At 36.4% G+C, this 12090-nt stretch overlaps 1 protein-coding gene across 5 annotated transcripts in view; it reads left to right on the top strand.

The window, feature by feature from the left end:
* Positions 1-12090, top strand: part of TMEM209 (transmembrane protein 209) — a 30628-nt gene that overhangs the window by 5147 nt on the left and 13391 nt on the right. For 4 of the 5 annotated variants that reach the window (XM_082399193.1, XM_082399194.1, XM_082399196.1 and 1 more), the window contains exons 6-8: positions 3549-3750; positions 9798-9973; positions 10575-10646. In XM_082399193.1, coding sequence (XP_082255319.1) covers positions 3549-3750; positions 9798-9973; positions 10575-10646 — 450 coding nt within the window. The remainder of the gene's footprint in view (positions 1-3548; positions 3751-9797; positions 9974-10574; positions 10647-12090) is intronic. The other variant, XM_082399197.1, reaches the window with a different exon arrangement.

Below are 12090 nucleotides of genomic sequence, written 5' to 3'. Positions count from 1 at the left end.
GCAAGAGGGAAGAGATATGGGGACATATGTATATGTATTACTGATTCACTTTGTTATAAAGCAGAAACTAACACACCATTGTAAAGCTATTATACTCCAATAAAGATGTTTTAAAAAAAATGCTAAAATTGACAGAGTAGTAGAAAACCTAAATAAATCAAGGAAGAAAATTTAAAAACTATTAATCAAATACATCCACAGAACACATTAGGGCCCAGAAGTTTTACCATTGAGTTCTTTTAAATTTTCAAGAAACAATTACTTTTTAAACTTTTGATTATGGAAATTTTCAAACATACACAAAAATGAAGGGACCAGTATAGTGAACTCCTGCGTATCTATTACCCATCTTCAACAGTTGTCAGCATTTTGCTATTGTATGAACAGATCATTCTGATCCAATAAAACATGTTAGAAGTGTAAGCTCCAGAGTTAGAAAACTGGAGGAGATTGGTTCAAGATGGCAGAGTAGAAAGACATGTGCTCATCTCTTCTTGTGAGAGCACTGAAATCACAACTAACTGCTGAACAACCATTGATCAGAAGACGCTGGAACCCACCAAAAAAGATACCCCACAACCAAAGACAAAGGAGAAGCTGCACTGAGACAGTAGGAGGGGCACAATCACGATAAAATCAAATCCCATACCCACCAGGTGAGCATCCCACAAACTGGAGAACAATTATACCACAGAACTCCTACTGGAGTGAAAGTTCTGAGCCCCATGTCAGGGGGTCTGGCAATGTGAGTAGGAATCCCCAGAGAATCTGACTTTGAAGGCCAGCAGGATTTGGTTGCAGGACTTCCACAGGACTGGGGGAAACAGAGACTCCACTCTTGGAGGGCACACACAAAGTCTTGTGCGCACCAGGACCCAGGGGAAGGAGCAGTGACCCCACAGGAGACTGAACCAACCTACCCACTAGTGTTGGAGGGTCTCCTGCAGAGGTGGGGGGTGGCTGAGGCTTACTGTGGGGACAAGGGCACTGGCAGCAGCAGTTCTGGGAAGTACTCATTGGCGTGAGCCCTCCTGGAGGCCGCCCTACCATATATCCTGTAGGCTCCAGTGCTTGGTCGCCTCAGGCCAAACAACTAACAGGGAGGGAACACAGCCCCACCCATCAGCAGACAAGTTTTACTGAGCATGGCCCTGCCCACCAGAGCAAGACCCAGTCCCTCTTAGATAGCCTCATCCACCAGAGGGCAGACAGCAGAAGCAAGAGCTACAATCTTGCAGCCTGCAGAACGAAAACCACAATCACAGAAAGTTAGACAAAATGAAAAAGCAGAGGATTATGTCCCCGATAAAACCCCAGAAAAACAACTAAATGAAGTGGAAACAGGCAACCCTCCAGAAAAAGAATTCAGAATAATGATAGTGAAGATGATCCAGGATCTCGGAAAAAGAATGGAGGCAAAGATTGAGAAGATGCAAGAAATGTTTAACAAAGACCTAGAAGAACTAAAGAACAAACAGAGATGAACAATACAATAACTGAAATGAAAAATACACTAGAAGGAATAATAGAATAACTGAGGCAGAAGAATGGATAAGTGACCTGGAAGACAGAATGGTGGAAATCACTGCCTTGGAACAGAATAGAGTCAGAAAACTGGAATGGTGTCCTGGTATGATCTTGAGCAAGTTACCTAACCTCTTATACCTAAAATTAATACAGTAATAATATTTACCACTTATTGAGAGAATGAAATAAGATAATGTCAAGGAAGCATAAAATATTACACCGCTTGAGCAAGATAAAACCAGTTAATGAAACAGTAGCCCAGACACAGTCATAATATATATAAGGGTTTAACATGTTAATTGAAATAAAAGAAAAATCAGTGTGGAAGAAGATTAACATTTTTATTTGTAAACAGCATTAAATATTATAAAATTCGTTAATCCTTAATTTATTACAAACTAATATAAATTGATCATGAAACCCCAGTAGAAAAAAATTGTCAATGTACTGGAGTAAGTAGTTAATAAAATAGGTAATACTACTGACAAGTAATTGTATTTTTAAGGTGTTTAACTTAATAAGTATAAGGAAAATGCAAATTAAATATACATTTTTAAAAAATTCTTATATATCATAAATATTTTTAAATAGTAATGCTGATGGACACATACCAAAATAGGTGTTCCTGTCCTCTTCTGATAGGAGGATAACTTAGTACAACATTTTCATTTAATAGAATGGAAATGTGTATTAAAAATGTTCATATGCTTTGATCAAGTCATTTCAGTTCTAGGGATCTCCTAAAGGAAGTCATCAGAAATTAAGCAAAGATTTATGCACAAAGATGCTAATCATAACATTATTTACAGTAACCAAAAATTTTAGACAATCCAAATGTCTAGAATATAAGAATGTAAAAATAAATTATGATAGATTTGTATTATGAAGTATTATATAGCTAGTAAGAATATTTACAAAGGATTTTTATAGAAAAATTCTTGTTAACTTTAAAAAAACAATATAATGCTAAAGGGTATTACCTCGATTATATGAAAACAAAAATATATTAACATATATGTACATTTAAAGAGTTGAAAATACATGAAATGTGAAAAAGGTTTGTAGTATCTCTAGGTGGTAGAGTTACAAGTATGGCTTATTTTCTTCATGCATTTCATTTTTTAAAATATACATATATTACTTTTTTGGAAAATAGACTATTTTTAGAACAGTTTCAGGTTCACAGCAGAATTGAGAGGAATAGAAAAGAGATTTTCTGTGTACCCCTGCCCCCAGCACAGGCACAGCCTCCCCCGCTATCAACATCTTGCTGCAGAGTGGTACGAATAGAAGAGCCTGTGCTAACACATCGTTATCACCCAGAGTCCATAGTTTACATTAGCATTCACTCTTGGTGGTGTACAGTCTATGTGTCTGGACAAACATATGACATGTATCCACCATTATGGTTTCATACAGAGTAATTTCATTGCCCTAAAAATCCTTTGTGCTCCGCTTATACATCCTCCCCCTACCCCAGCCTTTTCCACAATCATACAATATGTAGCGTTTTCAGATTGGCTTCTTTCACTTAGTAATACGCATTTAAGTTTCCTCCACGTCTTTTCATGGCTTGCTAGCTCATTTCCTTTAGTGCTGAATAATATTCCATCATCTGGATGTACCACAGTTTATCCATTGACCTACTGAAGGGCATCTTGGTTGCTTCCAAGTTTTGACAGTTAAGAATAAAGTTTCTTATAAACATCTGTGTGCAGGTCTTTGTATGGACATAAATTTTCAGCTTTTGGGGGTAAATGCCAAGGAGGAGGATGTTTGTTTTGGTAATCGTATGTTTAGTTTTGTAAGAAACTGCCAAACTGTCTTCCAAAGTGACTGTTTGCATTCTCACCAGCAATGAATCCAAGTTCCTGTTACTCTACATCCTCGCCAGCATTTGGTATTGTCAGTGCTCTGGATTTTGGCCATTCTAATTGGTGTGTACTTTTTGAAAGTCAAAAACCAAAAGAAAGAAATTTCAGTTAAAGAAAAATAAAATAAATTTCTTTTATTTTGTATAGTTGGCCAGCTATAGTCCCTCTCCATCTTCTCCATACCCTACCACTGTTGGACCAGTGGAGAACAGTGGATTGAGATCTCGCTACCGTTCTTCACCCACCGTCTACAACTCCCCTACTGACAAAGAAGACTACATGACAGACCTACGAACCTTGGATACTTTTCTTAGAAGTGAAGAAGAGAAACAGCATAGAGTTAAGCTGGGTACATATATATTTTATTTAGATCTAATGTACGTATTTTTTGTGCCATTTTACGTTATCTTCAACCTATTATTTTTGTTACTTTGATCCCATACATAAATGTTTAAGTCCTTTAATAATACACCTTGTGTAGCTTAGGAGAGAAATATATTTTGTTTTTGTATTTTGTTCAGTTAGAAGAATTAAGTTCACCAAAATTTAAGATGTAAAATATAGCTGAGCTAACAGAAATCTTGAACCTTTTGTCTACATTACGATTGAAAGCTTTTTCATATAATGTAAGTTATAATTTGTTTAAAAGTTGAGGTCATAAAACTGTTTTTGATGCGGTCCGCAGCAGAGCTTCGTGAAGTGATAGTTGTCTCCTTTCAGGTAGTCCTTGGGAAGGTTGGTGTGGCAGGGAGGCTGGAGAGAGCATGGATTTACTCCAGAAGTGCTGTTGTTTTCAGAACATGTTTTAACTTGTCTCTGGTTTGCCTTGGGAAACAATGTTAGCAAATCTTAATCTGTTTGGGGTGGATTTGATTATTACAAAGTCTATTATTGAAACCAAGTTAGGCTATTGAGCCTAGTAATGATTTTTCCCCCTCAGGAACTTTCACAGAAAGCACATTAGGTGCTAAAGCATGGCCACAGTGAGGAAGCCGGTTATTGGACCGTGGCTCTTTGTGTCACTTGAAATCTCTCTATTGATTTTTAATTTAATTTTTCCTGGAAGTGCCACAAATGTCAAAGAAACAAGTCAATATTGTTATTTGTTGATACATGCTTTTTCTTCTTTTTAAATTTTGAAATATTTCAAGGATACCAAAAATTATAGAGTGGAATACAAAGAACCCTATGTACCCTCTACATATTTTTGTCATATCCAGGTATTTTCTGACTTCTATTTTTATTTCTTCATTGACATATAGGAGTTATGTAGAAATATTGTTTGGAAGTATTATTGGTGATTGGTGTTGCTTTTAATTTCCAAATATGTGAAATGAAAGGCTTTGTTATCTGTTTTTTCCTAAGTTAATTGTACTCTGGCTAGAGATTTTGATCTGTACCCTATTAAGTTTTTATTTTTTTGAGACTTGTATTTAGGCCTGCTATTTATGACCACTTTTTATGAGTGGTTCTTGGTATATTGAAAAGAATGCACAGTCTCTAAATATTGGGCTTCATGTTTGCTCATTGAGTCAAGCTTCATGATGGTGTTATTTTTTTAATTTATTTATTTATGGCTGTGTTGGGTCTTCGTTGCTGCGTGCAGGCTTTCCCTAGTTGCGGTGAGTGGGGGCTATCCTTCGTTGCGGTGTGCGGGATTCTCATCGCGGTGGCTTCTCTTGTTGCGGAGCACAGGCTCTAGGCACGTGGGCTCAGTAGTTGTGGCACGCAGGCTCAGTAGTTGTGGCGCACGGGCTTAGTTGCTCCGCGGCATGTGGGATCTTCCCAGACCAGGGGTTGAACCCGTGTCCCCTGCATTGGCAGGCGGATTCTTAACCACTGCGCCACCAGGGGAGTCTTATTAATTTTTATCTGCTTGATTTATTGGTTACTAAGAAAGTGTGTTAAATGCTCCCACTGATTGTTTCCCATTAAATGTCTCCTCATAACTCTGTCAGATTTGCTAAATATACATGAGATTGTTATTATAAGTGCGTGTAAATTCAGAATATCCTTCTAGTCAATTACTCCTTTTATCTTTATCTCTTAGGCTTTTTGCCTTCAAGTCTATTTTGTCTGACATTAACACAGCTATACTAGGTTTCTTTTGGTTAGTATTTGCCTTGTATATCTATATCTGTCTGTATACTTTTAACCCTTCTCTGCCCATAGGTTTTAGGTAATTAAGTATTTTTATTTAAGTATTTGTAAATAATTAATAGTTATTTTGTTGGGAACTACTTTGAGACTATAAATATTCTGTTCCTCATCAAATTTTCACTTAATAGTTTTAACACCCTTTTAATAATCTTTGCAAATTTAATTATTACTATGTTGGTTGTCATAGTGCCTTTCTAATTCCATCATTCCTTCATTATTTATCCCTTTTATGTTTTTTAAACTTTTTCTGTGTGGGTGGTAAAATATACATAAGATTTACCATTTTTAAGTGCATCATTTAGTGGTATTAAGTACATTCACTTCGTTGTGCAACCACCTTTTACATTTATTTGTTGGTATTCTACTGTAAGATAGAGCGTTTTCTTCTCTCCAATTAGGTCATTTATTTTGATGGTTAGATGTCTCAGATTTCACTAGTCTGTGTTCTTTTGACATGACGGTGTCATTCTTTGAACACTGCCCCCACCCCATGCCACCCCCTGCCTCCCTCAAGATAATCCAGGCTCCTCTTATACTTTCCCTAGTAACTAACTCTGGAGTTAGTCTGTTTCTCATGCAATCATGGCCATGATTGCTGAGTGGAGAAAGATATTTAGAAATTAATATCTGGGCACTGGATATGCCATGGTTAATCTAGGTCCACTGAGCAGACAGCTAGGAAATATATGTGGAAACACACACACACACACACACACACACACACACCCATCCATTTGTATATTTCTCCGTCTATCCATCTATATATATTAAAAACCATGAGTTCCTATGACACCTCCAATCCCAGTCCAACTATACAGGGTTTGTTCTGGCCTCCTCCCTTTACATATTTATAGCTCCTTTCTCCAGCAGCGAGAAACCGGGCACTCACATATCCTCTCTCACACACACACTCTTTTGCTGAATGGCCACTTCATCACTAAGTATTTCATATGCATCTCCTAAGAGCAAGGACATTTTCCTTTCTAACTACAGTATGATTCTCATATTTAAGTTACTACTATTCTTCATACTTACATTTCCTCCAGTTGACCCAATAATGACCTTTGTAGCTATTTTTTCTGTTACTGATGGTGGATCCTGTCAAGGATCCTGTATTGCATTTAATTGTCAGGCTTCTTTTGTCTTCTTTAATCTAGAACATTTGTGAGTTTTTGTTTTCTTTTTTGTGTTTTATGACATTTACATTTTGAAGATATAAGGCAAGTTTTGCAAATTTCTATTTGTGTGATCATTTTCTCATTATTAGATTCAGTTTAAATATATCTTTGGCAAGAATACAACTTAGGTGGTGGTGTGTTCCCTTCAATGTATCACATCAGGGGACACATGATATCATTTTGTCCCTTTATTGGTAAAGTTAAATTGGATCACTTGGTCATAGTGATGGCCTGATTTCTTTGTAAGAGTTTTTCCCTTCCGTAATTAATAAACAATCTATAGTGTGATGCTTCTGAGACTTGTGACTACCCTGTTCCCCCAGCAGGCTTTCATCCAGTGGTTTTAGCATCCATTGATGATCCTGTCCCGAGTGAGTTAATACAGTAGTGGTTGCAAAATGGAGACTTTCTAATACTTTCATTTCTTCCACATTTAGTGGTTTGGCATTCTATAAAGAAGAGCTTTCTGTTTTACTCCTCACCCCACAGTTTGTTTGTTTTAGCCAGTTTGGACTGATGGTTCTTTCTTCAGCAGTGTCTGAACTACCGTTTAACTAACTCATTGAGCGCTTTGTCTTTTTTTTTTTTTTTCCAGTTTTCAAAGTTTCATTTGGTTCTCTTTCAGATATGCCTGATTTAGAGTATCTTGTTTTGTTCTTATGTTTTCAATTCTTTTTCCTATCTCAATCACTTTAAACATGCTTTTTAAAAGTCTCCGTCCAGTAGTTCAGTTATCTAAAGTTCTTGGAGATTACATGCTAACATTTTTTTCTTGTTGACTCATTTGCTTGGAGACATGTTTCCCTGTGATTTATGTAATTTTTGTTTGTTTTTGGTAAGCTCATCTTCAGCAGGGTTTTATCTGTGCTTTTTCTGTCCTAGGCAGGCTGGATGGAAGCCTTGTTTCCTGCTAGCAGTTTTATATTTGCCTCTACCGGGTGCCTAAGGAACATCATTGACCTTGAACTAACTTAAGTAATTTTGGGGCTTGGAGGTTCCTGGACCTCACAGGGAGTGTAAACGGGCACTGTAAACCCATGTGAAGATAGATCTGTAATTTTTAAATCTCTGGGGGTGTCTTTTTAAACAACCTAAGAGAGACAAGCTTCCTTGTTATCTTCTGGTGTCGGTGGACAGATGTTTTTTCCTTATCCACAGAATGTGGCCCTTTGAGGTTCCTGGCTCTATGCGGGGTGCAGGGAATAGAGACAGGAAGAAGGTCTCAGTCCAGCTCTCTACCTCTCCTGGACCTGTATCCGCATTTCCAGTTCCCAGGCACTGAAATCCAAGCTGATAGGTTTCCCAAAGCCTACAGAATTCTCCAGAGCAGCCACGGCATCAGCTCACACACAGGCCGCTGGCCACTCTGATTTTCAATTCCCTCTTCATTTTTAGCCACTGACTCTTCCTCTTACATTTTTGCAAGCTCCATTATTCATTTAAATTATATATTTTATTTGATAAGCATATATATAGCTGGAGATGTTTCAGATTACCTGATTTGTTATGTTGCCAGAATTCCAAATCTCTGTGTGCTTTGATTCTTTGGTCTTGGTGGTTCTCCAGCTACAGGTTTTGTGCTATTTTGGTGGTGGTGGTCATTACAGAGAGGCCCTGTTGTGTCACTTGCTATATATATTTTCCTTGTACTTTGGCTAATGTACAACAGATATAAAAACATATTTCTGTCATCTGTATAAAACTTCTTTTGTCATCTAAAGCCACTCTTTATTGAAATTTTTCTTAAGTTCAAGTTTTCTCTCAGAAAGCTGGATTATCATTTTCAAAGTTAATAGTCAAAATAATGAATCAAAATAGGATAAACTTTGTGCTCTATCATGACCATGTCTCTTACCTTCCTTTTTTATTCCCTATTTATTAAATCATTTGTGCTTGTTTAAAACTTCTTTTCTTGACATTAATTCATTCCTCTAAGTCAGTGTTACCAGAAGTCCTACTTGAAATTTTTTTACCCCAAGAGTGGTATTTCTTTATTATATGTAATTATTTATTTTCATGCCAGCATGAAACGTACTTTGACCAGTGCTACTAGCACAAGACTGGCTAACCTTCAAGGTTTTTATGCTGTGACTTGAAATACTGCCACATATCCCTTTCATGATTTCTCATCTTTTGTGCCTGTAAACATCACTAGAAAACCAGTTTTATTATTTTACAGTCATTCCTTTTAAAAATTCTGCTAAGATTAAAAAAAAAAAAAAACTAGTTTGTATTTGTGACTTTTGTGTGAGGGTATGAAATATTAATTGATATTTTTGATATCAGGTAAACTCTGTAAAAATAAACTCTTCATAAGTATCATATAGCTGTCATTGAAGATTAGCTGTTTATTCAGGTACTGTGCTAGATGCTTGGGAAAAAAATAACTCCCTGCCCTGAAAGAGCTCAAATTTTATTTGGAAAAAGAAACAGACCTTAAAGTGTGATAAGTACTGTGGTAGATTCCTCTGTAGTATTAAGTCCCTAAATGTGACTATTTACATTTCCTAAAAGTAAATTTATAAATTTAGAAGTGTAATCAGCAGATGGTCTCTTAATACAAGGCAGGAATTACTACAGACTATAAATAGAACACAGTGTAGTGCAGGGAAGAGTGAGTTTAGCTGCTAGCCAAAAGGCTAGTTTATTAATAAGAGGCTGTAATTATCCCATTCAGAAAGAGCTTCCAAAAATTCAAGCAAGAACTCCTTAGCCTATTTATTTCCTGAAGAAATTTGTCTTTTGTTTCTCTCTGAATCCTTTGAAAGTCTTAAGAGAATGAAACAAGCTTAATTTTACAACAAAAATAAACAGACACTTTCAGCCACTTACAGAGCTTATGGCTCTTAAAGTGATACTGCTCAGAAAATGTTCTTTTTAATTTTTAGCACCAGCAGTCCATTTCTCTGAAGAAGAGAAAACGTTGGGAGCAGGGAGGACAGGAGACTTTGTCTTTGATTGCCATTGCCTAGGTTCCTGGATACCCAGAGTTCATATACCAACTCCAGATATCAAAATTACTACAACACACTGATACTCTTTTAATTAATCATTGTAGGAAGCCCAGATTCTACTTCACCTTCCACCAGTCCTACTTTCTGGAACTACAGTCGTTCTGTGGGGGATTATGCACAAACTTTAAAGAAGTTTCAGTATCAGCTTGCCTGTAGGTCTCAGGCCCCATGCGCTAACAAAGATGAAGCTGATCTCAGTTCTAAACAAGCTGCAGAGGAGGTAAATGGAAAATAAAAATGACTTGTTATTTATGATTTACAGATTGTTAGAAAGTCATCTCTTCTTCTGGAACTTTTTTTTCTGTAACCTCCACTTCTACTGGCTAGAAACATAAATCTGGCACACATTAAACGGTAGAAAGACTCCTTAAGTTTGTGTACCCAAAACTGAATTATATTGTACGTTTTACTCTTTATGACACATAGTTAACATTACTTTCCTGCCTAAAACATTTTTCTGCACTCATTTATATTAAAAAGGTATCTCAAGTATCTACTCGTACTTAACATATACAAGACTCTTGCTCTTGAAATACATTTAGATTAGAACATTTGATATTCTGTAACTTCATCAGTTTAAAAGCAAATAAAGGATTTGAATTTTGTTTTTAAAAGCAAGAAGAATGTTCTTTGAACATATCAATGTAAGGAATTTTAAATATATATGTGTGCATGAATAGCAACTACTGCATATTAATTAGATCAGTATTGATGTTCATGAAGTTTTTTTCCAAAGTATTCCAAATATTTCTGAGGGTGGGGGAAGGAATGATTGATAACTGGCATTTTATTTGATTGTTCATTTTAAACATTTTTAATAGGTCTGGGCAAGAGTGACTATGAATAGACAACTTCTTGATCATATGGATTCATGGACAGCCAAGTTCAGAAATGTAAGTTCTGACATTACTCTTTGGACAATATTAGTGCCTCTTAATGTACAAACTATGTTGTTAGAATATCAATTAGGGATGTTAATTATTAGAATATCAGAATTAAGTATTATTAAAAGTGCAGTATGTGTGGCACATATATAAGAATAAACATGACGTTTACCATATGGTGTCTGTATTCTTGGGATTTTTTTTTCCCTCCGTATTTAGCAAATCAGTGTATTTTGAGTGGATAAAGGAACAGTGTATTTAGTTGCTAAGATTTTCCCTTTCCCAACATCTCAATTTTACTTTTCAAAGAGCTTTCCTGTCAGAGCCTGTTATGTGTCTAGAAATGTGAGGGAAGCAAAAATGAGGTCCTTAACGTCAGAAAACTTCAGAGTTAGAGAACATAACATATGCTTGAAGCTACTTCAGAATATATCAATTTCTTCGATTTTTCCAAAGAAGAACCTTCTAATCTTTGGCCTAGAGGTTGGCAAGGCCAGCTCTTGGCATATACAGAGTGAGTTAGTTCCCTGGTTTCAACCCTGCCTCTTTCTGTCGTTCTCTGTAGTACCTGTTTGTCCCGGTTCCGGGGGGCGAATTGGCCCCTCCTCCACTGCAGGAAGCTCCTCCACTTAGATTCTATAGAGGCTGCCGCTTCTTCCACTGTTTGATCCTTCAACACTCATCCACCCACTCTACAGCTTCTAGAAATATGTTGAAATCACTTGTTCTCCTTTTTTCTTCTTTTACTATAATTTAAATAGGGTATCAAGAGGGAGTGGTGAAAATAGTAGCCTACTTTCTTGAACCAGAAGCCTGATTGGCTTTTTTGAATAAGAATTCCAGAGCCAGCCCTAGAACTACTCAATCAGGTTTTCTGGGAATGAGGCCTAGATCTCTCTCCTGGACCTAGTAGATAATTTTGTTGCAGCCTAGGAGTGGCTGGCAAGTAGGATACACTTAATAAATGTTAGAAGAATGAACAAGTGAAATGATGTCCTAGAACTGTACTTTCTTTTATTTCTACTCATAGGCTTCTCTAAAAATGTTAATATATTTATAAAGTCTTGGTCAGAAGTATTAGCTTACAAGAAATACAAACACAATCCTTTATCTGAATTCCTAGGCTACAGTGTTCTGAAATTTAGGGTTTTCTGTGGCTTTTTTTAAAAAGCAGTATATGCATATACCATATATTTTGTAATACACTAGCAGGGTCTTGTTAGTACTCAGTAATCAACCACATTAATGTTTCTGCAGCAAAGCATATGCACTGTCACACTAGGTAGGATAAAGTCTAAAAATAGCTTCACAGGAATTCAGTTCAGGTCTTGCCAGTATATCAAATTTTCTTGCTAAATAGATTATAAAAACACTTCATTTTCAGAGGCTTTTTAATTCAAAAATTTTATAATGAATTCTATAGACTTGTATTTGATCTGAAGCTTGTTTTCAT

This window comes from Balaenoptera borealis (assembly GCF_965194805.1).
Source record: "Balaenoptera borealis genome assembly, chromosome: 7".
In the NCBI taxonomy this organism is placed as follows: domain Eukaryota; kingdom Metazoa; phylum Chordata; class Mammalia; order Artiodactyla; family Balaenopteridae; genus Balaenoptera; species Balaenoptera borealis.
This window is presented reverse-complemented; position numbering and strand designations above follow the sequence as displayed.